The sequence below is a fragment of the Thunnus thynnus genome, chromosome 3 (genome assembly GCF_963924715.1).
Source record: "Thunnus thynnus chromosome 3, fThuThy2.1, whole genome shotgun sequence".
Lineage (NCBI taxonomy): Eukaryota > Metazoa > Chordata > Actinopteri > Scombriformes > Scombridae > Thunnus > Thunnus thynnus.
Genome location: NC_089519.1, coordinates 8,162,603 through 8,189,001, shown reverse-complemented (window position 1 = coordinate 8,189,001; position 26,399 = coordinate 8,162,603). Strand labels below are relative to the sequence as shown.

General features: G+C 40.3%; 3 protein-coding genes across 4 annotated transcripts; 1 reads left to right on the top strand and 2 right to left on the bottom strand.

Annotated features, from left to right (window-relative positions):
• Positions 1–717: 717 nt before the first annotated feature.
• ogal (O-GlcNAcase like) lies at positions 718–9,044 on the top strand. The gene is made up of 17 exons (XM_067583880.1): positions 718–1,107; positions 1,353–1,404; positions 2,575–2,672; positions 3,663–3,793; positions 4,196–4,367; positions 4,523–4,621; positions 4,720–4,859; positions 5,576–5,720; positions 5,867–5,965; positions 6,070–6,305; positions 6,391–6,565; positions 7,490–7,575; positions 7,749–7,841; positions 7,923–8,011; positions 8,091–8,205; positions 8,302–8,431; positions 8,592–9,044. The coding sequence occupies exons 1-17, from the start codon at positions 1,041–1,043 to the stop codon at positions 8,726–8,728; spliced, it is 2,064 nt and encodes a 687-aa protein (XP_067439981.1). The 5' UTR covers positions 718–1,040; the 3' UTR covers positions 8,729–9,044.
• Positions 9,045–9,117: 73 nt separating this feature from the next.
• cant1b (calcium activated nucleotidase 1b) lies at positions 9,118–16,048 on the bottom strand. Of its 2 annotated transcripts, none has more exons than XM_067583881.1 (5): positions 15,853–16,048; positions 11,132–11,722; positions 10,880–11,020; positions 10,475–10,678; positions 9,118–10,350 (listed from the first exon to the last, which is right to left on the bottom strand). In XM_067583881.1, the coding sequence occupies exons 2-5, from the start codon at positions 11,661–11,663 to the stop codon at positions 9,980–9,982; spliced, it is 1,248 nt and encodes a 415-aa protein (XP_067439982.1). In that variant the 5' UTR covers positions 11,664–11,722; positions 15,853–16,048; the 3' UTR covers positions 9,118–9,979. The 2 variants fall into 2 exon arrangements, with proteins under 2 accessions (XP_067439982.1, XP_067439983.1); XM_067583882.1 differs by lacking the exon at positions 15,853–16,048 and adding an exon at positions 15,270–15,545.
• Positions 16,049–18,106: 2,058 nt separating this feature from the next.
• Positions 18,107–24,746, bottom strand: afmid (arylformamidase). Its single transcript, XM_067583884.1, has 11 exons — positions 24,535–24,746; positions 23,644–23,734; positions 22,596–22,700; positions 22,230–22,278; positions 22,058–22,143; positions 21,865–21,937; positions 21,605–21,702; positions 21,391–21,469; positions 20,292–20,427; positions 19,416–19,520; positions 18,107–19,028 (listed from the first exon to the last, which is right to left on the bottom strand). The coding sequence occupies exons 1-11, from the start codon at positions 24,562–24,564 to the stop codon at positions 18,999–19,001; spliced, it is 882 nt and encodes a 293-aa protein (XP_067439985.1). The 5' UTR covers positions 24,565–24,746; the 3' UTR covers positions 18,107–18,998.
• Between the last annotated feature and the right edge of the window lie 1,653 nt (positions 24,747–26,399).

Genomic DNA, 26,399 nt, shown 5'->3' with positions numbered 1-26,399 from the left:
TATAATTGTGATTTTAGCAGTATGCAAAATATTTTTAGACTAAAAAGTGGCAAATATTCCATCATAAACAAAACAGGTGTTACAGCAACATGGGATTTACAAGTGGTTAACAGAGGTTAAGATAAATCAGTATGCTACATTGCAATAACAAGGTACAGTTTTCCCAGCTGATAATGTTCAGGTTTTATGGAGAACTTACTTATCTTGAGGATTTATTTAGGCACCAGCAGTTTTTGCAGGGCACAGATGTAAGTAATAACGGTTCAGACTTATACGTTATTAATCTCTTGTAAAATTGTGATTGTTGGAGCTCTACAAATTGACACATGGGACTCACACCAGTCTATTCAACTTAATAACTGCTATGAGTCACTGCCTAAATTGCTGGTGCAGTCACAAATACTTTCAAATAATGTTGCAAAAGGGAAAAATTCTCAAAAATCCAGAGGACATTGAAACTGCAAAAAGAGGAACTTTTCACAAACACCATCACCAACACTACCAGATTAGATTAGATTACAACATCACAAACTGACCAGAGTTTAGTCAGAATCATGGGTGATGAAAAAAAAAACTTGCCAAACTTAACTATATTTACAGCAGGACTTTGAATTGTAAAGTACTGGTGTAATCTTGACCACCTCTCTGTCAGCTTCGTGTTTTCAGGTGCACTGTCCCTTTAAGTGACAGGGACACTGTCCCTTTAAGACGTTCACCCAGTCAGACACGTCCAGTCAACATGAGGCTGAGGTGAACTTCAGTCATCACAAAACAAACATCTTATTCGTCTTAAGTCTCCATAACTGCAGACTTTAGATACATAACATAGTTACATCATGTTGCGCAACGCTCTCTGTGCTTAAACCCGACTGGTCTGCGCAGGCGTGAGAAGACGGCGCAATAAAAGTGAATCACGTTAAAGGCGGGCGTGCAGAGTTATGACTGACAGTACCGCTGTGTCAGAGCTGGAGCTGCTGTCTGAGCATTACTGAACTAAAGAGACAGAGACGAGGACTCAACACTCAACTTCACAGTGAATCATGTCGAAACCGGCCAAGGCGGATCCCCAGACTGGGACGAGGCGGTTCATCAGCGGGGTGGTAGAAGGTGAGCAGACTGGGACCAGGGGCCCAAACTGGATGACCAGACCCCTGTGGTGATCCTGCTGGAGTCATCTGATTTAACTCGGATGTAAACATTCACATTAGGCTGCATTTATTTAGCTGCATACAGGGTTAATTCAAGATACATTTAAAGATATGTTTTTGGATCAGGTGAAATTCAGTCATGTATTGATCACTTCTGATAAGGTGACATCATTTGGTTCATGACATGACCTTTGCTTGCTGCAGGTTTTTATGGGCGGCCATGGACTATGGAGCAGAGAACAGATCTGTTTAAAAGGTATGTGGCCTCCTACTATAAATAAGTCTCAGTGCATGACTAGAAATGGTCATTTGTTTTAGAAATTGCCCTAAAACTCTGTTTTGCATCATATTGGGTGTTGTCCATTGCGTGTGTTTATCACATGTACAGCTTTATTTGTAATCAGGAAAGCAGTAGCTGCCCCTTGTCCCCCTAACAACTCCCCACCCAGAGCAGCAGAGCAGCTGTGGTTGTAGCCCAGCCTACGGCCACAGTCCCCACACTGCCCACCCTTTGCACCTGGCTTATGTTCAGCTATGATGCACTTACTCAGGACACCACTTGAGTATCAGAACAACATGGAAATGTACTGTTAGTTAGTGGCAGTAATAATAGCTATAGTAGTAGTCAGTACATTAGTAGTATTAGTAAAAATAGTGCATGCCTCCATGGAATTTATGTCATGATTATTTCTTATTTAAATATCAGGGTCTCCACCCCTCAACCCTTTGGGCTGAAGAGTGGAAACCCTGAATTCATGAAATCAATCAAAGACATTGACGTAATTGTGTTGACAGAGACGTGGTGTGAAAACGATCTGCTCACTCACTGTCCTCCAGGTTATGATGAAGTCATGGTGCCCTCTATAAAATTAAAAAACATACACAAGGGCAGGATATCGGGGAGGCTCTCAGTGTGACATAAAGGAGATCTTTTCCCACAATAGATTCAACTTATTTTGATGAAGACATTTTTGAAACTCCATTCAGAAATCACCTATTTCCAAGCCCAGAGATTTGATGAACAGCATCTGAACATGATGTAACTGACCCACAGGATAACAACCATGTATTTGGTCATTCTCTCTTGTTTACCTCACCAACCATCACCCATCAGAACCACCTTGACTCTGAAATAAATCAAGGGAGATACTGCATCTCTGTTGGGCCTTAGGTCTGTACATAGTTAACGGTAGGTTCAGAAGGGTCTCTCTAGGGAGATTCACATACTCCTCAGGTCTTTGGTCTAGTGTAGTTGACTATACAATCACTGACATGGACCCCTCCACTATCAGTGCATTCACTGTCAGACAGCAATCCCCCCTTTCAGACCACAACCAAATAAACGTGTTCTTTAAGTCTCAAGTCAAATGAGTGACACAACATGATATTTGGTGTGATTGTGTATTGCTGGTGTTGTGTTTCACAGGGAGCAGAAATGGGGTTTGAACACATACCTGTACGCCCCCAAGGATGACTACAAACACAGGATGTACTGGAGAGACTTGTACTCTGCTGAGGAGGCAGGTGAGTTTCACCCCTTCACATATCCACTCTGTTCACACTGACATCACAAATCTCACCCAGTGGTCAGTTACCCACCTAGTAACCAAAAATACACAAGACTGAACACTTCTGACTGTCCCATCAAGCCGGATTAATGACTCTTATCGCTTACTGATGAAACTAAACTGGAAACTATCAAATCAGCTGTCTCTGACCTGTTGTTGACTGTCTGGGTATCAGTATCGTACCCTTTCCTTTATGTCATCTGGAATAGCTTTTTCTCGGTTGCCTTGGATGTTGAACTGAAACTCAGTCTTGCCAGTGTGTGGGAGCTTATTTTTAAGACTTTTACTCATCATTTATATGTGTCTGTACAGATATGCAACTACCTTTCAATCGGACCCTTTAAAAAAAAGCTAAATTATATTTAGAAATTCTTCCAGTTGTCTCATCAGGACCTGCGTTACCAACACATACTGTGGTCACTAATTTGCCTGGGATTCACCAACCAGTTAACCAGATAGAAACAGGGATTGAAACAGAAAACGCACTTATTTACTTAACAGTTATTTGAATTTTTGAGAGCATGCTCACATGAGAATCTTCATTTACAATTTGACCAGAAAAACGAAATGAAACACTAAATGAGACCCATTATTTTTAAACTGTAGTTATAAACCTTATTTTATAACCTAATTAAACCTAATTTTATATTGTTGTCTCACCAAATACACATTCTGACTCAACAATATCTCCTTTGAGATATTGTTTAATTGCTTTTATTGCTCAGTTTGGATCTTCTCTCTGTTGCTTGGTTGAATGTTATCAGTAAGGTTACAGACTGAAGGGCAGTGATGACTTGAAGTTTGACCCAATAAAACTATCATGTCTCTGATGAGTGGATGTCAAAATAGAATCTACCAGTGGACTTTGGGACATCACAGATTATTTGTACCAATGCAGACATTTTACCTGTAGGCCTAAAAATATGAAAAATTGCTCTTTTCCTAGAACAACTCATTGCCCTGATAGCTGCAGCGAAAGCGCACAACGTCGACTTCATCTATGCGATCTCTCCCGGTCTGGACGTTACTTTCTCCAACCCCAAAGAGGTTGCTGCCCTGAAGAGGAAACTGGATCAGGTAGGACTTTGTACGATGAAGGGTGGAGCAGAAGAGATAATTTAATCGGAGCTGTATTTAGCTTTATGGCTCTCTAGGGTTTGGTTTTGGACACCACATTACTTTGTATGACACATGAAGCAGTAAAATGGTAACATTCAGTAAACTGCAAGTAGGTCAATGGGCAACTGATGGCACTAACACTGCTGCAGGTAATGGGTTTAATTCCTGGTGGAATAACCCTTTTTGAGGATAAGGTGTTGTGGAGAAAAGTCTGTAGCAAATTAAGTTTAGACTTTTCCTGACCCTGTTGCATCCTCTATATTTAAGCTTTTTCAAGTTTAAAAAAAAAAATGCACAAAGATTTTAAGATTGCTGAGGTCAGATATCTCCAAACCACAAGTTGTGCCGTTTATCCTTCAGGTCAAAGGGTTTGGCTGCAGCTCCTTCTCTTTACTGTTTGACGACATTGAGACCGAGATGTGTTCAGCTGATAAAGAAGCCTTCAGCTCCTTCGCCCACGCTCAGGTGGCCATCACTAATGAGGTGTTCCAGCATTTGGGAGAACCTGAGACCTTCCTCTTCTGTCCTACTGGTATAACAGTAGAACAATCATACTTAAGTTGACAGCCATCGAGTTTAAAGCATGTAAAAATTATGTGAAGTCAGTTTTATTTTTCATAATAAGCTCAGTTTTTCCTCTTTTGTCACTGTCATCTGTTTCACTCTTGTCCTGTCCTGTAACTCCAGATTATTGTGCTTCATTCTGCACTCCCAACGTGTCCCAGTCCTCCTACCTGCACACTGTGGGAGACCAGCTGCTGCCTGGCATAGACATACTGTGGACTGGTAAGCTTGCACCAAACCAAGGCTCAACTTGTGTCCAGGTACTCCACAGACGGAATCATGAGGACTGAAAACTTTTTTTTATTTCTTGTATTATTTAGGTCCAAAGGTGGTGTCCCACATAATCTCAGTTGAGTCCATAGAAGAGGTGTCATCTGTACTGAAGAGGGCACCAGTCATCTGGGACAATATCCACGCCAATGACTACGATCCACAAAGGCTTTTCATTGGACCCTACAAGGTAAATATCTACCTGTTGACATTAACATTAACCCAGTGGACGCCTCAATAAGCACCACTACTCCTTCTCAAAGCCAGTCAAATCTGAATACACAAACATGACACACAACAATAGATTCAGCGTGATTTACACTTGTTGAGGCACCTACACTTATATATAATGTCCTGATCACAGATGAAGCACAGATGTATTATAGGAACATTATTTATATATTTGATAAAAGTCCATAAATCCACTTAAACATCAATTTTGAAAAATCCCCAGTAAAATAATAAAATAGAGATTAAAATTAATTAATATGATGATCTCTTTAAATTACTATTGCTCAGAATGTCTTATCAACATGGTTCTTATATCCCTGTAAAACTGACAGTCTCCTCTTATCCATACATATGCAGATCATTACCCTGTGTTTAAAACCTATGGATATTTAAATTGCAAAAAACTTTTTTTTTTTCATGAAAAAACTGTTCTAAAACATGTATAGTACAACTCCCATGCAAATTGATTGCCCAACTTATTCTGAAAATAACAATATATGGCGTTTTTGGCTAAGACATGTAGTGACTCTGCTAAAGGCCTGTAAATAACACCAAGCAAAAGAAGCCTGGGGTTCAAACAGTTAATAAAAGACTGAAGGGCACAATAATATATTTTTAGAGGTCTGACCCTGATATCTATATTCTGAAATAAATAACTTTATCTTTTCCGATAAGGATCGTCCCACTGAGCTGATCCCTAAACTGAGAGGAGTGCTCACCAATCCTAACTGTGAGTTCTACCCAAACTACGTGGCCATCCACACCTTGGCTACATGGTGCAAGGCTACTGCTGACGGGGGACCGATGGATGTGGAAATGGGTGAGTGTCTGTGCTTTTTGTCGTTTAGGTCAGCTTTATTTCCCAGGTTGAATCTGAGTCAGCAGTTGAAAATAACGATTCAGCTACTCATAATCAGTGTCTGTAGGGAGAGTGTCTCTCTCACTGTCTCTGACCTCTGTCACCAGGCGACGAGCAGCAGGACCCCCGCTATAGCCCCCAGAAAGCCCTGAACCTGGCCCTCACTGACTGGCTGAAGGAGTTTATGAGCACAGATCAACCTGGAGGTACACACTCACATTATCCTGTGTACACTTTTAATATATTGTTACCAGAATATCAGGAGACAGTAGGGCTGCACAATGCCTCATGGCCTTCCTCATCCTTTCAGGCGCTCATCATCCTCCAGCTCACCTCAAGAAGGAGTCGTCTGATGAGAGCTCCTACGTTCCAGGACCTGGAGATAACCCGCTGTACACAGCCGAGCCTCTGACCCTGGACGACCTGAAGCTGCTGTCAGACCTCTTCTACCTGCCGTACGAATACGGGCACACAGCCAGGACCATGCTGCAGGAGCTGGACTGGCTTAAAAAACACAGTCTCGCTGCCACCACTGAGACGGACAAGGTCTGTTTTTATAGTTTTTCAAATGCTGATGATGTCGTACACATGTATTTTTTGCGCAGTTGCTTCACCTGCTGCTGTTTCTCAGACGGTGGAGTGGTGTTCAAGAGCAGCGCAGTTTGACGGCATGTGCGAAGCGGTAGTGCAGATGTTCAACCGCCTGTCCAACGCCCCGAACCGCAGCATTCTTTACGACCTCTACAACTACATCTGTGACATCAAGAGTGGCGTCGGTCTGGCTCGAGCCTACGTGAAAACTCTGGGTGAGAAAATCTGAATCTTCTAATGATGATTGAACTGCACAAGCGGGCATAAAAAGGATACAGTATGACGGGGAAAAGCTGCTGTAAAAGACAAAAATGTCACATCAATATAACGGTTGATTATAGCAGGAATCTATAGAATGATGCAAATAGTATGCAGAATAACATGTTGGAACAAGTTCTAACCATAAACCCTCTGCTCTGCCATTTTATTTTAGTCAAGGCTACTCCTTTAAAGAATAAGATTTATGAAATGAATTCCCATCATAACTGATAAAGTCCACATGAACATGGTGCCACTTGGACAGTTAAATAGCTACAAAAACCATTATTACAGTGTACAGTTTGTACTGAAGGCAGAAACTACTAAAGCAGGAATTCATGAGATTGTAACGGCAGAATCTCCACAAATAAACTCAAACAGAACAAAAATAAGAAGTAAAGTCTGCATTTGGATTAAAAAGATTATGTGGGATACGCTCACAAGTGTCCTTTTCCAGGAAGTTGGGAGATGCCAGGTGGCTTTGCTACATGCTGTCTTAACTTACTGCAACAGTCTTCATCATGTGGGAAGAATAGGGTCTCTGCTGAATCCAAAGTATTATGTTGTTTGTTTTTAATCACAAAATGGGGCTATTTTACCTATAAAGATTACTGTGTTAATGCATAATAGAGCTGCTATGATTAGTTGATTGACTATTTTGATCTTTTTTTTTAAGGAAAAATGCCAAACATTTGCTGTTTGCAGCTTCTCAAATGTGATAAGTTGAAACTTTTGTGTCATAGTGTCAAGTTTTTTTTATACCATAATATTTTTTACCATTTTCAGAGATGTTATAGAAAAAACAATGAATCGATTCCTTCCTAAACCTAATAAAAGTTAGCAACTGTGGCTTCAGACTTGATGTTATTTGGTTTTCATAGGAGGGCGTGGCCCACCCTCAGCCCAGCTAATGACTGACGATCCTGAACCCTGGGGCTTCAGAGGCGGTCTCTCTGGAGAGTTCCAGGTAATCTAACAAGGCTTTGTATTCTGACAAGAGTGATGTATTTATCAGCCATTTTTTCCACTGAGCAGGATTATTGCATGTTGTAAATATCCTTTTTTATAATATGACCATATCAGTAAATGATTAATGTAGGGCTACATGAATATGAATATACTGCTTCTTTATACATGCAGAGAATGCTGCCTTGCCATGGAAACAGGGACCTGTTCAAACATCCTCCCATGACGGCAGTGTACTGCATACGTCCGTACTGCCCTGAGGACAAGGTGAAGATGACGGGGCTCTTCATCATCACATATTCAAAAGTGATTCAAGGCAACCTCACATAACGTTGTTTTCTATCCTAGATGGAAGTGCAGAGGATTTTCAGGGAGATGCAAAGAGCCGAAGAGGGAAAAGCCCCCTCCATGACACAGACGGCTCTTATTAGTGATGGGTAAGAGAGTCAATTAGCTCCCCTCCAAATATTTATACTTTAATACCTCAATCTTAACATCCCCTCTGCCCTGCTGCAGCCTGTCAAAAGGTGAAATCCCTCCTTCCCCTCTGTGTGCTTTCATCCTGGAGGATGAGATGGGGGTGTGTGGCTACACCCTCGCACTCACCGACACCAAAGCAGCTGCAGCCAAGGTTCAAGTTTGATTCATCAAATGCAAGAATCTATTTGTTTTTGATAATAAAGTAAACTGAAATAGTGATTTACTGTGTTTTATCTCTCGCCTCTAGAGGGAGATAAGTGACTCAGTATTCAGGGACTTCCCCTCCCTGGTCACTACCCAAGTATTGCCCCGGGTCACTGATCCCTCTCCTGCCAGGCGTATGATTGGCCAGCTGTTGTCCACCATCAGGAGCAGCGGTACGTCAAGGCCTCACAATGCTTTGGAAAATGTTTATGGAACTGGATGTTAACTGCAGTTTTATCCTTTTTCACACTTAAAAAAGCTGAAACATTATCTTCTCCAAAAGAGAATACAAAGCAATCACCATCTTGGTTCACCTCATCCCTGCTTTTTCAGGTTCTAAAGGAGCATTCTGCGAGTTGAGGCAGAACGATCGGAGGATGATCGACTTCTACACTAAGCTGGGCTCCTTCAAACCCGTTAAAGTGGCCGGTCTACCTCAAGACATCCTTGTCATGGGAACAAGCCTGTAAACAAGATGCCTCGCAAGGATTTTCCTCAGGTTTCAAGTGTCGAGAGATAGAACTGTTATGTGAATAACTAACTTTGCAGCTTGTTAAACCGGTCCAACCCATCATCTTGTCATTTTTATCAGTTAATATCACATTTGTGTAATTCAGTAGCAATCAAAGTTTGAAGTCGTTAAAATGCTTGAGGAAATTTGTTTACTGTGTAAAATGAAAAGTAATGAAATACAAATGACTTTGTACACATGAAAACTGTAAAAATTTATAGTGATTATTTTTTAATTTGTTGTTTTATCCCAGCGCAATAAAAATGTTGACATTATGGCTCTAATTTGTTGCATATATCAGACACTTCACTTGGGTGGTAGACTCATTTAAAAACAAGACATAAGACATTCAAACGAGGAGATATTTTAATTATTCTTGTTTTGAGAGGATACAAAACAAATATATTACTGGTTAATCTTTAAATAAAATAGCTGGTGTTTCTGTTCAGACCAAATACTGTACATATTCTGACTTGAACTGTTGACGCTGAGAAAAACTCATCACATGAAGTTTACTCGGCAAGCTCCACGACGACCCCCATCATGTTACTATAAATCTGAAAAGAGAAACTTCAGTGTATCTATACCGGTTCATGTAAAATAAGAAAACACAAAGCAATGAGTAAGTTTAATATTTCAAGTAGTTTATGGACATTCATTTCTACTTTTTTTAAAAATGTTGTCTCATTGTGTGCTTATGTTGTTTCATCTTGTTCCCCTGAGTGTCTGACCAGCAGAGTTTGGCTGCAGGAGAGGAGATGCACATTAACCTGGTTTCTTTTTTTACCCAGACTCCTCGGGGATATAAGTAGTGTCTGATCAAACAAGGATGTTTAACTCAAGGTTTAGACAAAAGCATCGATTTACCAGCGCCCATATGAAGTCGTTAAGGCTTTAAAACATTAAAAAATCTTATCCGGTGGCGACTGGTTAGTGACAACTTCTGCGTGACTGGTGTGTGTAGCAACTCACAGATTGGCTGCATACAATAGTCACATAATTGAAGCTGTAGGTGATATTTCATTGTCCTCCCCTTGTGCTATGGCATTCTCCTGCCCTTCAACCTTCTCTTGCTCATCTCGGTCATCATATAATTATGAAATATATAATTTTGGTTCATATGAAATTATTGCACCGTAAAACTGAGAGGGGAATGTAATACTGAAGATCTTTGCTTTCAAGAAACTGTGTGCCTTCAGCTCTGTCATTTTCAAATAAACTCCAACCCTTCATACTTCACATCCCCTATCTTTGTCTCGGGCATCAGCACCCGACCGTCGAGTGTAAATGCAATAATGTATGTGGCGATCCTGCCGGCATCCTCCTCTGATTTCAGGGCCAGAATAATCTGATCGTCTGTGTCGGGAACAAATTTAAACGAGGAGAAGCCGTGGGTGGGGTTGAGCGGGCCGACGTGCCGCACTGTTATGTGGCTGAAGTCTGCGGGGCAGGACAGGAGCATGTTGGTGGCACGCCGCTCGTCTGCTGTCTCTTCGTAGTGCTCGTGGCTGGCGCGGCGAGGCAAGAAGAACCAGCGCTGGAGACGCTCACTCCATGCTGCGGATTCATGGATGAGGTAACCTGTTGGGAGAAATAATGGATGAGACCTGAAGGAATCAAGAGGGTGTATAGAAGAGTCAACAAAAAGAGTGTGATAGGAACTGTCAACAGGAGTATCAAGGAAAAAAAAAACAGTTGTCAGAACCTGGTGGTTGGATCCCAGCAGCGCCCCGCAGTGCGTTGTAGTATGGCACCCAGTTCTCGTGCTCCACGTCACCATGGTAGCCGACAACTTTCACCCACTCTGGGTTGTTGTTGACGACTTCTCCAGAGGTCGTAGTCCACTCTTTCCCCAGACCACCAACGTACAGGTGCTCATCCTTCACTGCAAGCCACTCCGCCTTAAACCCTGCACACACACACAACAAGGACAGATCTGTCAGAAGGGGTGTGAACGTAAAACGACTCCCAACATTTCAAAAAGTCTCTCTTGAGTTTTGTTAGATTTAGATTTAAAGATTTTGAAGAAAACCATTTCGTGTCAGACTTTTTCTCAATCAGACCTACATGTGTGCAGTAGATAGAAGTAAGAGGTCTAGTGGAGACTGACCTTTGGAAACTGAGCCGTCACCATCAGGTAATATGACCCAGGGGACGGCCTGGCTGCCCTCGATCCTGTACACCACACCTGTGCGGTCATCCACACTGTACAGGTGACCGTTAAACGCCACCAACTCGGACAGCTCCATCCCTGCAGCAGACGTAGTCGATGAAACATTGAGGTAACCCACATACTGAGATAAGAACGCAAATGTAGTGAATATTATACAAAGTATAACAGATCTGTTTTTATCCCTCTTACCTCGTCCTTTCTCAGCCAGATGACTCTCCAGAGTGACCGCCTCAGCGTCCCACTCCACCTGCAGTGTGTCGGCACTCTCTGAAACAGTCAGGTATCCCCTTTTCATGTAGCTGAACCACGTCTGATCCTTTGAGCTACGTGATGCTGTATCCAGGTCTGCGATCACACCTATACGGTACCTGATGCCATGCTTTGTCTTCACTGGTGGACTTAAGGGGTACGTGTCATTGTAAGGTGGTTCCCTTTTCTGGCGGTGGCCAAGGCTTTGTGCTGTTTGTCCGTTATTGTCCCTGAAGATGTCTTCATCACCGTGCATTTGCAAACCATGAGCCCTGTTGCGGTAGTAACCTCTGGTAGGAGTGTCTCTGTCCCCTGCTGTCCGGTGCAGATATAACACGAGCACTAAAACCAGCAGGGTTGCCACAGTGATCGCCCGCCATTTAGGATGGAAGCGTGAGTCTGAGGAGGCAACTTGTGTCATGGACGCCAAGGCCAGGGGGAGGCCTCGTACAGCAACACCAAAGGAGGTCATGGAAGAATCGTCTTCATCCTCACTGTAAGGCTTGGACTGGGGGTGACGACTATCATAGCCTGGGATCGAACAAACCAGAAAGAGGCAGATCAGGAGAAAGCCATGGTGGAGGGCGTGGTGTAACACAAAGTGACAAGCAGAGGGGATTGCAAAAGATGTTTTTTTTGTATGTATTTCTTTCTTTCTTCATATATGAAAATGCATCATCCCTTTATCATTTAGGTATAAAAATCACTTGTCAAGTTGTCTCAATCGTGACACGATACTGTATGGCACAAATTTGAATTGTTTTCAGCTGCTATGTACTTTTAATTTTGACAAAAAAATATTTTAAAGTTTGAATAAAAACCCTGAAAACAACAACTGGAGGAGATGAAAGAATGAACACAAAGGAGGAGGACAACATGTTGGAGAAATAGGCTGTTGTTCCTATTGTTCATTGTTGGTAACAGAGCTTTGTTCAGGCACCTCTAATATGCATAATGAGTATGTAGCTGGCTCATCCTACTTCCTCAAGACGACGAGCCTATAATTAATCTTGCTCTGTTCTGATGTTTATCTCAAATTATTTCATCTGTCTGAGCCCCAAAGATATTCGTTTGTGAACTAAAGCTGCTTATCACTATCTTAGTGTGGGAAAAAAGCAAGTTAACTACTTAACTAGGATGAAAATTTTAAGGTTTCCCACGATGTTTTATAGCAGAGGTGGACCACCTCCTCTAACATCATAAAAACAAATACATTTTTATGAAATGAAACACAGCTATGATAAATATTTCTATATTTACAATGGACCGCAACGCTCACAGTGACGAACCCGAACCTGACTCAGCACTGATGAGCTTCTGTCTGTCAGCTTCTGTTTTGATTCACTCTCACTGCTCTCATCAATGTAATTTCCAGACACAAGCAGTGTTAAAAAAAAGTTTAAAAAAAAAAGACAGCAGACACAGTTAGCAACCAGCCGCCAGAGTATTTCCTTTGGGAGTTGGAGGGGACTAAAAACATCTAAAACAAGACTGAATACTGCACTTACATTTGTAAAGTGTAAAGTCACACAAATTAATGCTAATGTTGCTCCATATCTGCTGGATGTGTAAAAAGGCGACTAATATATCTGTGTTGTGTTGTTTCCGCTGCCCCCAAGTGGCCAAAACCCAGTTTGATGAACATGTCTATTCCTATAATGGACTTAGTGAGTAAATGTAACGAACAATTCATCTAAAGCTGGAAACAAAGAAACAAACTGTGGTGCCACCAAAACTCCAAATCTAAAACCATGCTGACAATATTTAGAAGAGCATCCCTTTAATGGTTGATAACAAAAACAATAGTTGGTCCTTCCTGGTAAGGTTGTCTTTTACTAGATCTTTTTCTTGTACATGCAGCACAACAGGTCTTTATTCCTCCTGCAGTTTAGACATGAATTTCATGAAAACCTTCCTGTAAACCACTCTCCTAGCAGTTATGAATGACTGCTTGCAGCCTCAAACTGAATGATATCCTAATCAGTGGAAGATAATGCAACTGTGAATTACATTTCTGCAATAATAATAATATAATAATGATGATATCTGATCTGTTGAAACAATATCTAGGTGGGTCTGAAGTGGCGGATCATTTATGTCACTAAACAGATAAACCACCACAGTCAAACAATCCAAAACAGATGCCACAATGGCACAAACAAAACATTTGTCTCCATGAAAGAGCAATATAAGCCTAAGAAAACAATGCTCTGTCCATGCTTTTAACAATTATCCTTTAAATAAATGGGTGGAGACACAAACCAGTTTGTAGAAATATTTGCTAAGAGGCTCTATTTGGTATTACTGAAGTGGAACACATAATCTTTCTTACATCACACACAGCCGGTAACCGTTACTTTCCCCCTCTGTCTCTTCAGCTGCTCATACTGCTCAACTGACATGCTCTAACACACACACACACACACACACACACACACACACACACACACACACACACACACACACACACACACACACACACACACACACACACACACAGGTCAAACTGGCAATCTCTTTCGACTACCATGGCCAACAAATAATGCCCTTATTGTCGCTATTGTATGCGTGGCCCATATTTCCCATCCCTCGGCAGCACAGACCCAAACACAGCCTCACTGTACGCTGTATGAAGAATTCAATTATTCACCCTTCCTTCGCCTCTTCTCCTCTGAACACTCTGTTACCATCATGTTGTTCTCTTTCGTACGCATCCCATAATAAACTCCACGTCCCTCCAGACCTCTGTCCCACATGAATAACTGATCTCTATCTCACCGAGTCTCCTCCCTCTCTCTCTCCGCTACACCATCCATCTCAAGTTTCTTCCCCTTCTTGTAGAACCAAGACAGAGGGCCGAGCTCCGTTAAAACTAGTAATAATCGGGTCAATCAGGAAGAACAGGTTGGACACTTCGCCTGTAAGTTGTAGCGTATTTGAGTTTTAATAATAAGTGGGATGAATTAAGAAGAAAGAGGCCTGGTCAGCAATTACTGATTAGCGGGCGGAATGAACCTTGAACAATGAGTGTGGAACCAGTTTTGGTAGCCGAGGATGCATTTTGGATGAGAGCTGAGCTGTTTGTTAAGTGTGTTGGATGTTATTACACAGTGTACAAGCCCTAATCCATCTGTGTCTCCTTTAAGTTTCATGCTTACTATGTCACTTAAGGTCACAGCACGGGTAGCGCCAGCTCCCACATGTCTCTGTATGTGTGTGCATGTGGGTATGTGTCAGTTCAAATGCTCGTTCTGTAACCCTGCGCTGATTTTTGTCACTTTCTCACCCCGACACTTGCTCTGGAATGATTTTGTCATTCAACAGAAAATGGATCGTTTTCTATTTTGATTATTTATCAAGTTTATCAAGCAAAACTATCACACATCTGCAGGTTATAGCATTAACAGATGTGAAGAGTTGCCTGCCTTCATCCATTTCATATTAGAATCACTTTTATTGTTTCCAAGGTCAAGAATGAGCTTTCACACTATTTATTTATAGTCTGTCTGTGTAATTTACCAGATGTAATTTCCTGTTGGGTTAAATAAAGTATCAGCTTTGACAGATGGCTCAGTGTTAATACCACTTTTATGTCCTGTATATATATCCTTTATATGCGTCCTGAGCAGTTTGATCCAAATCCACCAGGATGGTGGTGTAAATATTTGTGTGTCCTCTGTTGGTTAGTCTGACCTTTGGTCACAAGTATGAGACACTGAAAGATAGATAAATAGATTAAATAGATTGACTATATTGTCCACCTCAAAGGGATTTTTTTTTTTGCTTCTCCCAAAGTACTTTAAAAGTACATACAACACACATAGCGCAACACACCATAAAAAACAAAACATAAGCCCTTATAACGGTGTAGTCCTCAGTGTCAGTATCTGTCCTGTCCTCATGGAGACATGTCTCAGTACAACAGATCAAGTTACTCCTTCGAAAAACAAAGTTATCACAAAACTCATCAAAGTCAACGAAAACACCTGGATTTACATCAAATAGATCCTGGCTCATATTTGAGAGTAAGAGAAGATGTAACAGATGGAGTCAAACAGGTAGTTGAGTAATTTCTTACCTTCAGATTGACCGATAAGGTCTTGCACACATTTTAACACTGGACTGAATTGGCTAACGCTAAACGAAGAAAACAAGAATAAATAGTTCCTGTCTTCATTAGGGCTTTACTTGTGTCAACTGGGTATAGCTGCATGAACATTTGTGCCTTTCTCATGGATGTAATTTCACGCTGCACAGCTCGTTAACAGCTTGTACTCCTTCACTGGCTGTAATAACCAAGTTTCTACACATAGCCACGAAGGCAGACACAGACTGAGGGTAACACCTGTAAACTTTGACTATCTGTCTGCCACAAAAACACGAACATAACGTTAAACATCACAACTGTTTTAAACACACACACTAAATTGTAAATGAATGAGGTGTCATTTAAAAACAGTCGCTGAGTTAGACGCCGGTCCTCTTTAAAATGTTAGCCATCCGAGTAACGTCAGCTAACGTGCGCTAACACCGTGAGCTTGCTAGCATTAACCTCTTTCCAGGCTAACGTTACTATATGACTATTACCAACAGCCTCGTTTCCCTGGACTGAAGTTTTTACCCCGGTCGTCATTTTGAGGCTTAGCTACCCCGTATCTTACCTGGTACAGAGGTTCTTCACGTCCGACCGGCTCAGCATACTTTCAGACTTTTTTTTAGCGGCGTCTCAGCTCAGCGTTAGCTCCTCCTGCCTGGAGACCAGCTGAACAGTGTGTCCATGGATTGAACCATTGGTACATATGAAAAAAAATGCTACAACAGTGGGGAAAAAAGTATTTACCCACCTCATAACTCATATTAATCTACTACTGACTGCAAGTTCACAAAATTAACTGAGTGAAATGTATAATTGAATAATTGTTTCTAACAAGAACAGACGTGAGCCTTTTAACCACGGACGGATTAACGTTTTATTGTGCTCCAGGGCACAGTTTTTCTTTTGGGCTCCTTTCGACCTCCCCCATTAACAGTACTGCATTACAGTAATGTGATTACTTTTTTCAGTAACGATTAGTGTAAGGTAGCCTGTGAACCAGATGAATCTACAAACTTGTGTTTTATTTTCTCTGGCAGATGCGCCTGGTCCCTCTCCTGTTCAGACAGATTTCCAGCTGACCTGGCCCAGTCAGGTCAACCACAACCATTTATCTAATATGGGGCAGATTTGATTCAGTGACTGTAAAAAGAACATGGATGTATTATAAGAGCTGGATACTGGACCGAAAAAGGCATCTGTTCAGTCCAATAAGAATTGCTCGCCTGGCACATATGTCAAAAAGTTTCTTTCTTCCGGGGGTATGTGGCCCACTGAATATGTGCAGTAGTGTTTCCCCCGCTGGCCCCGCCCGTGAGTTCCCACTCGGCCCATAGACTTTACATTGTGGTGACGTCACAGATTTTTCAATTGCTTTTCTCAGCTCCAGGAAAGTTTTACAAATATAAAACCTCCATGGATCAAAAATTCATAATAGAAAGAGTCATAAGTGACCTCTGTCCTGTCAACAGTTTTACAGACGTCTCTTTTACAGTGGTGGTCTTGGGAAAATGCTTTTTGGGCCGCAGGGGGATTTTTGCTGCAATACCACAAGTGCCAACTGGGAAAAAATTGGCTGCAAGGCTGAGCAGCAGAGCCATATCCAGTTCTTATAATAACATCTATGACAGAGGAGCACCATTGAAGCATTTTCATAAACAACAAAGATGGCTGCCACTGAAGTGGAATGGTCTGTTGAATCTGCTATCGCGGCAGTATTTAATGAACTGGGCGGTATATTTTCTCTAAAAGAAGCACAAACAACCTGCCTGATATCAGCAAGAATTGTCTCTTGACTAGGTGGAGTGGGCGGATACAAACGTCTGGACCCAGGCAAACAACTGGCACACTATCACAGCTTATCACTGCATGCTGTAGTCTGTTTACATTTTTCCTTCACTCTGTGCTACGTCACACGTTTCATTGCCCTGATTGGTTGTGGGTCTATCCAATTGTGTCCATTTTGGTCTGCACCAGTTGATAACTCCCCTTGGAAATCAAAAATGAACTGAGAGGTTCCAGACCAATTTGTAAATGTCAGGTTAAGTGTACTAATTAAAGGAGAGTAGTTATACGCATAGCTGCAAGGCTATCAGAAAGCAATTTCAGTGAAAAAAAACGTCTGCACACTTACTCCAAGCCACAAAAAGTTAACCGAAAGGATTGAAAACGTCCAGATTAAACTTTTGCGGCTTGGAGTAAAAGTGCAGGCGTTACCTTTTTTCATTAAAGTTACTGATCCTAGTAATGTTCAACAGTCGGGGGTCGATTTGTTTGCTGTTTTACTGGTAGTTTGAGGGAGGAGGGCTGATATCAGTTTGATCTCTGTGAGTAGAGAACAGACTGGTTTACTATGTGCGAGCTTGATGTGAGGGCTGGACGTGTGGGATGTGATTAGTTGCCACCAAAAGAGGGGAAATGCAACTCCAGGTAAGTTGTCTAATTTGCATGTTGTATTTCTACCCACTGGTACCGGACCATTACCCAAAGTTCATGAAAACAGGTAGCGTACGTATTCCTAGCTGATCGCATGTACCTAAGACATTGGCAACTGAGTCTATGTGGCAGCTTCCTTTTTACTATCCTTAATATTGTACATTAATGGAACAAATATGCAATTAAACAAATTATCTCACAGTGAATGAACCTGCCCGGCGTGGAACTGTTGCTACAATCAGAAGAAATACAGTCCTGCATCTCTTTGGGGAGCAGTATAAATACAACATGCCACTAGTTACTACAGAGATGAGACAATCAAATTATATCCAATGTCATCTACACGCACACATACAGTAAGTCAACTACTGTCAACACATCCAATCTTAAATACAAATATTTATTGTGATGATTCTCTTTATAATCTACAATAATGATTAATAGAACATTGTGTAAACAATAATGTAAACAATTTAAGATGCTAGAATGAGGGCAGTAACAATGTGCATCAGTTACAATTAAGTCCCATTTGTTCTTTAAAAATATGTCTATTTGAAAATCATTATCCTTCTACTGTATTAGCATCAAATAAAAAGTGCAAATATATAGCTTTGATTATTAACATTGTGAACGACAGATTAAGTTCCCTGGGTGATAGATCAGCATTGTGAAGGTTACAATAAAAAGCTACATTCACATTATATGAGATGTTATTTCTCTTCACATGATTTCCTATTCTTGTCTTTCCTGTGGACTTTAAAGTTGTGGTGTAACAGATTGTCACAAGCAAGGGGGGGGGAAAAACCACAAAACAGACAGACCCACCCTTTTACAAAACAATGGAAATATGCCAAAACCAATCATGAACTCTACATTTGTTAGTATGCCAGTGAATAGACGAAGTGGAACTGTTTTTCCTGACAACATTGTTCACTATGGCCATTAAACAGTCTGTTTAAAACAGAAAGGTTTAAGAGTAATATGATTGCTACAATCACCATCATTGAAGTGACCCCATTTTAGGCACACAATGTTTTCTTAATATATGTAGTTGAAACATACGAAGCTTATTTTCTTACAGCAGTAACTACAGTGAACAAAGAAGTATAAATAATGAAACTGTTAACTAGGAGGTCAAAACAATCCATGGATAGAAAGGGTACATTTACCATTGTGCAAACCTCAAACAATGCATATTTTATCAGTATCGGTGCATGATGACTCTGTTCAGAGGTGTATGTTGATACAGAGGTATGTTGATATTAGATGAGTGCCACCTCAGCTCTTCCCCATCATCTTCAACAGAAGCTGCAGATAAAGGGAGGAAATAAAAACACCACGGTTTCTCTTCACATACTGCAAATACAAATGTTTTCTGTATTTAAAAACCTGGTTAAATGAAGGAAAATGAGCAAATATACTACAAGTTATAAATGGATGCTGACATTTGTAAGTGATGCATGGTCAGAAGTACAGAGAAGTATTTCATATATTAAATGGGAATAGCACTGGATCTCAGCTGTGTGACCCAAGTTTTAGGCCAGTTGTCTCTCTAGTAATATACTTCTCTGCCTAAAAATGGATGGAAATTGACTAAAAGCTGACTGACAAGCCAGAGTGGTGTTATATTAATCAAAGTACTAGTTTGAAACCACTATTTTTTATAACTTTTGGGGATTTAGTGTGCTTGTGTACCTTTGTTAGGTGATAGTCCACATCTACCAGTTGCTCAATGATACTGAAGTGGTCTGTGTTCGGCACATCCTCCATGGTCACATTCAGTCCAGACGCCTCCAAAGTCTTAAAGGCCACAGTAACAAAAAGAGGTCAACAAATAGCTCATTTGCAAAAACATTTCAAAAATGCTGACTTAATGTGTCTCAGTAATACATGACTACAAATTGTTTACACATTCAAAACTAATTTTTCAGTTTGTGAAATTATTACAGTCTCAAACTGCTGAGGTGTTCATCAGAACTGACAACTACAATAATTCAAATTGTGATGAGAAAATGAAAAGATATTAGGATAAAATATCTGCAAGCCAATTCCCAGGAACTGTCTGTGCGTTCTAACATCTTAAAACACCTAATCCTTTCATGGAATGAAAAGACTAAACCACGATCAAATCTTTCCAGCTTCCATGTGGACCATTATAAGATATTAACTGGAAGATGAGTCAATTCATAAATCACCAGAAAAATGACAAAAATGTTGGTAATTGGCTAATGGTTTGAGTTATTTATCGAGAACCTAAACGAGGAAGCCAAACATTCACTGGTTCAAGTGAAGATGTGCTGCTTCTCTCTGTTTTATATTATTGTAAATTGAACACATTTGAATTTTGGACTGCTGGTCGGACAACTCGAGCAATCTGAAGAAATCAATGGCTCAAAGAACTTGTGATGGCCATTTTTTAACTATTTGCTGACATTTTGTGCACCAAATTATTATCAAAAACTGATCAACTGAATGATTGATAACAAAAAACTATTTGTTTCAGCCAATATCTATAATACTTGTCATGCATGAACCAGAACAGCATTCCTGCTCTACATCTGGAGCACTGACTTTGTAGTATTCTTCCGACTGCTTCCGAAACTCTGGTGAGTCGTTCTGAGCGACGGCCACAACGATGTGGCAGCCGGAGGAGGAGACTTTGAGCTGAGAGACCAGCTTGCTGGGGCTGTTTCTCACCGCCACCTCCCTGCAAACAGGAGACACCCGGAGACCAGACGAGTCAGACAGTGACTGGCACGACAGACCATCCGAGGACAATTATACAGACAGACACACGCACGCACGCACGCACGCACGCACGCACGCACGCACGCACGCACGCACGCACGCACACACACACACACACACACACACACACACACACACACACACAGACACAGACACAGACACAGACCTTTACATGCACACTTTCTCCTTCACAAAGACAATCATGACACTGACTGCACACAAACACAAAGCTTGTATATACAATACACTTGATAGAAAACTAAGCAAATGTTCCTATATGTACTGTCATACCAATTTACAGGCATTTACTTGCATGTGCACACACACACACACACACACACACACACACACACACACACATACACACACACTTACAAAATGTTCAAGATCTCACCAATTAAATCCCTCAAACTGTCATGTGAATATGAGGATGTATGAGATACTTTTGAATTATGGAAGGAACTAAAGATGCAGTAGTGAAAAAGATTATCTGGCCTTTTTTTTTTTTTTAACAAATATCCAATATCAATATCCAATTTTAAAAAGTCAATATATCTGTTTATAAATAATTCGTAAATCTGTACATCATGTGACTCCGCGTGGAGACCCAGCTCAAAGGTTTGAGACTCTGGATTACCGTGAGTAATCAGGTTAAGGAAGGAAATTGCATAATGCGTTTACATGCTATGAAAGTCTGATTACTGTAAAACCTGTTTATCTGGTCAGTAATCAGATTATTACCCTTCCTTAAATGACCTGACATCTTTATCAGCTTTCCATGCGCATGGAGCAGATCCAAAAAGATTTGTCCGGTGTTATTTTACTTGCAACGTCAACCTTGTAGACAGCTGATTATTTGATTACTGCCAAATATGTGTAACGATCAGATACAGTACTAAGTGACAGGCAGACATCTACTTACTCTGTCATCTTCAAAGGCTCGTTGACGTAGGTAGACAGGATGGGCAGTAGGTCATAAATACCGCTGACAAGAAAAGCACCTAGAAGACAAATATGAAAACTATTCAAAAATAACACACGAGCCATGCAGCATCTGTGTCTCAACCTTGTATACTGAGCATCTTTTCTTCCTCTTCAGTATGCTGTAAGCAAAATGCTCTCAACAAGCTCCTCACCTTTGATCTGAGGGGCGATGCTGTACTGCGACCAGTCGGTGGAGAGGACCATTGCAGCCAGGTGAGCCCCAGCAGAGTGTCCACACAGGTACAGACCACTGAGTGAGAGATTTTAGAAAAAAACAAAGAGATTCTCTATAGTCGTATTTATAGCAGTGAAATATTAGCCTTTTCTGAATAAGAGGAGAGCAAGAACATCATGATGTGATGCATTAAGGTGAACTTTCTTCAAAACAGGGGAAAAAAACAAGCATCGGTACCTGATGTGAGAATACTGCTGAACAACAGACACAACACTCCTGCGTACTTGTGACACCATCAAGTCCATGTTACCTGAAAAGAGAGTGCAAGGCCGCAGGCAGAGAGAGCTGACATTTCCACTTCATCCTCTTAAATGATCTCTCTTTCTCCAAGAACAGAAAACAACATTGTCAGTAATCGAAAAGCGTCTACCTTTGGGGGCGATGTCATAGCCAACAGCAACCACCACTACACCTTTATCCATGAGCGGGACAGCCATGAATCCTGACTCCTCCTTGCTGTATGAGCACAAAGTATCAACATGAAAACACTGAATGAGAAATGTGAATCTGCAACAGAAGCAACTGAGAGCATCACACTGTACCTGAGAAACTGCCAGTAGCCTCCATGAAGGTAAATAACAAGAGGGACATCTGAAACATAAAGTCATATATTATGGACAGGACACACTTTACATACATGCACTCATGTTTTATACTCTTTATTTATACTCTTATCTATTACTGTTGCTTTTACTATTTTATTTTTTTTTTTTTCCTCTTACTGCATTGTCGAGGAGCTGAGACCTAAGATTTTTACACTCTAATATTTGTGTAATGAGATCTAACAATAAAGAGCTTCAAATCGAACTTGAAACAGAGGAGACAAGACCTGTTAATCCTCATGTTCGCTACGCTTCTGTGCATTTAAAGCGTGACGGTGATGTTTGGGTGTCAACACATGTTCATACCTAGAGAGTTGGTGCTGGGTATGTAGGCATCCAATTTCTCTCCATCTCCCTCTCCATATGGCACGTTGAGTAAAGTTTGAGCCAGACCGCGGGCCCGCTCCGTACCTAGACACCAAAACATGACATTCTAGTGGAGACTACCAGTGAGCTGATATGATAATAAACACCTTGAGACTAACTACACCTGTCGACCATGTAAGATTTTGTCAAACTGTTTTACCATGATAAATATCCCTTTTAATATTTCTGGGTGTATTAGGCCATTGGGGGAAAAGCTGCAAGTCACTGTGAGAAATACTGGACTTTGCATCAATGTGATGAAGTTTCTTTATTTGTCAGGTATTTAATTCATGGGATTAGATAAAAACAGACATACCCATGTGGTTATTTTATCCATAAACAGTTTCTCATTTGATTTTCTGGATGCTTTTATCAAATCATACACTTTAGGCTATATAAAATTACATGTGCTATGGTAGAGGATTGTATCCATATTCCCCGTTCATAGTAGACATAAAAACTAATTATTCCCAAATAACAGGTGTGTGAATGTAAATTCTTAATCTTATTCATACTGTGTTTCCCCTTTTTCCAGAAACATATTTCATTTCAGTCCAAACTCTGTAGAACATTGAGGGAAAACATATTTTAGAGGACCTTTATTTCTAATTACCTCCATATAACTGGCTACAAAACTGGCACAATATGCTCCCTAAACACAACATATTTAACACATATGCCCAACAACTCTTGTATGTACTCCTTTGAGGAATAGATACAGGAGTCGTAGCCTGTTTTTCCTTGTTAAAAAAAAAGGTTTGTCACTAATATGTAATGAGAAACATCACAGTCATAGTCCAAACTGTGTTGAATATAGGAGTGACATGTTTTAACCAGCTTGTTTCTTATCTCGAGCTACAAATCTTCGTCAGAGACCCAGATTTCACGGGTATACAGAATTTGGCACGACACCTGCGTTGCTATACGGCCTATTCGCCTCAACCGAGATTTCTGCATATTGTAGCATTTATCTTCAAAACAGACCGACCTTCCTTCAAAGCCTTTACATGGGCCTTGATCACGTCGTCTGCCGACATCCTGTGCGACCACCGGCTGGGTGAATACTGCCTCTCAAGCTCCTGTCAGCCGGAAAAACTGCTGTCAGTCGGCAGGCCATGAAAGCCGAGACACCAACCACGGCGCGTCTTGTCTAGATGGTAACCCTAGCTTTGCAGGGAAACTCTCGCGAGATTAGTAAGTAAGAAAGAACTTTATCTCACACCACGTTTCAAGTGATCATTTTAATCCAAACCTAACCAAGTGGTTTTTGTGCCTAAACTTAACCACACCTTAGCCATACATCATAAAACACCGAGACAAGGATTGTCTCAAAAATTTTGAATCGGCTCGCGAGAGTTTCGCAAATCTAGGGTTACCATTTAGACAGGACCAAGCACCATCAGCTGCGGATAAACACATGGCAAACAGCGACCTCCTCTGCCAGTATTGTTTTTTCCAAACAAATTTTCAAGCAAAAAGCCAAACTTTTCAGAGCTGACTGTCCATATCAAACAATACATTTCTTATATCTGAATGTACAAACAAAACAGCTGTTAAAACATATAACCACTGTAAGCTTTACAATATAATTATTTAACTATTTATTTTTTAATGACAATCTTTACTCCCCCTGGCATGTTTGTGATTATAGATTCAAGTTGTATATACAAGGTGCTGTAAACTTGTAGTATACTTGTTTCAATAAAGCTGTTTAAAAAAATAAACAGTTAAAAAAAAAGTTGTTGTCAAAATGGGAACAATGAAAGGTTGTTGTTTTAAACCATGAAGAACAGAACATTCTAGTTAGCGTTAGAAATCATTTCCCACCAGTCTTATGACAGCAGCAGACAAAAGTAAAACAACTAAAAGTCAAACTTACATCTTTCATCATTTCAGTCCAGTGAGTCATTTTATCTCTTAAAGTGAATTAATTCTCGGAAACTCTTCTGACAAAAATAAATCCAAGCAACATGTGCTCAGCAGTGAGACTGAAGGACATCTGAACTTTAGACTTACAACCCCAAACCTGACTGATACCATTTGGAGATGTAAACAGTCCAAAAAGCCGTCACAGTACGGCAGATATGGCTGTAATGGCAAGTTCACAAAACTGCACCTCCTAAACAGACACATACTGAACAGTCTGTGGTTAACAAACACGTTTAAAAAGGGGAAGTGACAGATTCTGGCAGAGTTTTCTCCATTAATGTCTTTTAACCATGTGACCTTTAAAGATACAGAACAGCTGCTTTCTAGCAGTGGTGGAAGAAGTACTCTGATCCTTTACTCAAGTAAGTTTTTTATAGATATTTTTGTTGGTCACTCAAGTAATGGCGTCCCATATCAAAATGAGCCATTTTCAAGGGATTTCAGCTTTGGGGAAAGAATTTAAAATTTGTCAGCTGGCAGATGATACTTCACTGTTTTTAAGGAACAAAGATGAAATTCCCAAAGCATTACAGTACATTGAACATTTTTCTGTTGTATCAGGTGTGAAGATGAATGCCAAGAAATCCTTTTCCCACTTAAAGTTTGCAATTTGTCTCATATACATGATATAGAGGTAAAAGATACTGTCTCATATTTGGGGATTACACTTTGTAAAGATGAAAAAATATGTACAAGACTGAATTTTGATTTTTGAATCATTAACAAACCAAAAGCAGGTTTAATATATGGTTATCTAGAGATTTATCATTACAAGGAAGAATTGTTTTATCAAAGGCTGACGGCCTTTCAAGGTCTGTATATGCATCACTTTCTTTAGTTATGCCAACTGAAATTTATAAAACACTTCATTCACAGTTATTGAATTTCATCTGGAAGAATAAACCTCACTACTTAAAAAGAGATGTTTTGTACAACAGCAAAGATAATGGGGGCCTGGAAGTCTTAGATTATGAAACAATAACAATAGCTTTAAACTTAATTGGTTTATAAAATTTTTCAATAACAAAAATAACATATTGAACACCTTTCCCAGATACTTATTTAGTGATGTTGGTGGGATTGAATTTCTTCTTGAATGTAACTATTCTGTAGACAAATTACCTATTAAACAGGCACTACTAGCATGGAGCTTGGCCTATAAGCACAACTTCTCTCCACACAGATATTACATATGGAACAACAAAGATATTCAGTTTAAACACAAAACTCTGTTTATCCAGAAATGGTTTGACAACAATATTTTTCAATTTTAGCAACTTTTGAATAAAGATGCGTTGTTATTGTCTTATGGTGAATTTCTGAAAAAAGTTGAATTACCTTTTACACCAAAAGAATATGTATTGGTGTTTGACGCTATTCCAAAAGGTGTTTTACAGCATCTGAAATTCTCATGATGATACAACTTGGTCACCAGACTGGAGAATGAATATCTTCATTGGTGATTTAGATGTCCTAAAGAAAAAATGTAATAATAAACAAATCCGGAATATCCTCGTAGAGAACAACATTCCCCCAATGCAAATGTTCTGGTCTTCTCTTTATGGTGACCTGGATTGGAAAAAAGCATGGAGGATATCAGACAAATATTGTATTAACAATAAAATGAAAAATGTGTCATTTCAAATTTTACATAGAATATATCCTGTAAAGCATTTTCTGGGAAGGTTTAAGTTGAATATTAATTATTCTAGTGATTTCTGTGGTCTAAACAAAGAAACAAATTTTCACTTATTTTTCCATTGTATTTATTCCAAAATAGTTTGGAATGATATGCAAAACTTTCTATCTAGAAAA

Bases quoted from the DNA above. Each gene is read 5' to 3' on its own strand.
- ogal (XM_067583880.1), top strand. From the start codon at position 1,041: ATGTCGAAACCGGCCAAGGCGGATCCCCAGACTGGGACGAGGCGGTTC. The intron at 2,673-3,662 runs GTGAGTTTCACC...CTCTTTTCCTAG, and splicing joins GTACTCTGCTGAGGAGGCAG to AACAACTCATTGCCCTGATA. The intron at 4,622-4,719 runs GTAAGCTTGCAC...TGTATTATTTAG, and splicing joins CATAGACATACTGTGGACTG to GTCCAAAGGTGGTGTCCCAC.
- afmid (XM_067583884.1), bottom strand. From the start codon at position 24,564: ATGACTCACTGGACTGAAATGATGAAAGAT. The intron at 23,735-24,534 runs GTAAGTTTGACT...TCCGGCTGACAG, and splicing joins GGACTGAAATGATGAAAGAT to GAGCTTGAGAGGCAGTATTC. The intron at 21,703-21,864 runs GTACCGATGCTT...TCTCTCACTCAG, and splicing joins CAGCAGTATTCTCACATCAG to TGGTCTGTACCTGTGTGGAC.
- cant1b (XM_067583881.1), bottom strand. From the start codon at position 11,663: ATGACCTCCTTTGGTGTTGCTGTACGAGGCCTCCCCCTGGCCTTGGCG. The intron at 11,021-11,131 runs GTAAGAGGGATA...CGTCTGCTGCAG, and splicing joins TCTGGCTGAGAAAGGACGAG to GGATGGAGCTGTCCGAGTTG. The intron at 10,679-10,879 runs GTCAGTCTCCAC...GTGTGTGTGCAG, and splicing joins TGACGGCTCAGTTTCCAAAG to GGTTTAAGGCGGAGTGGCTT.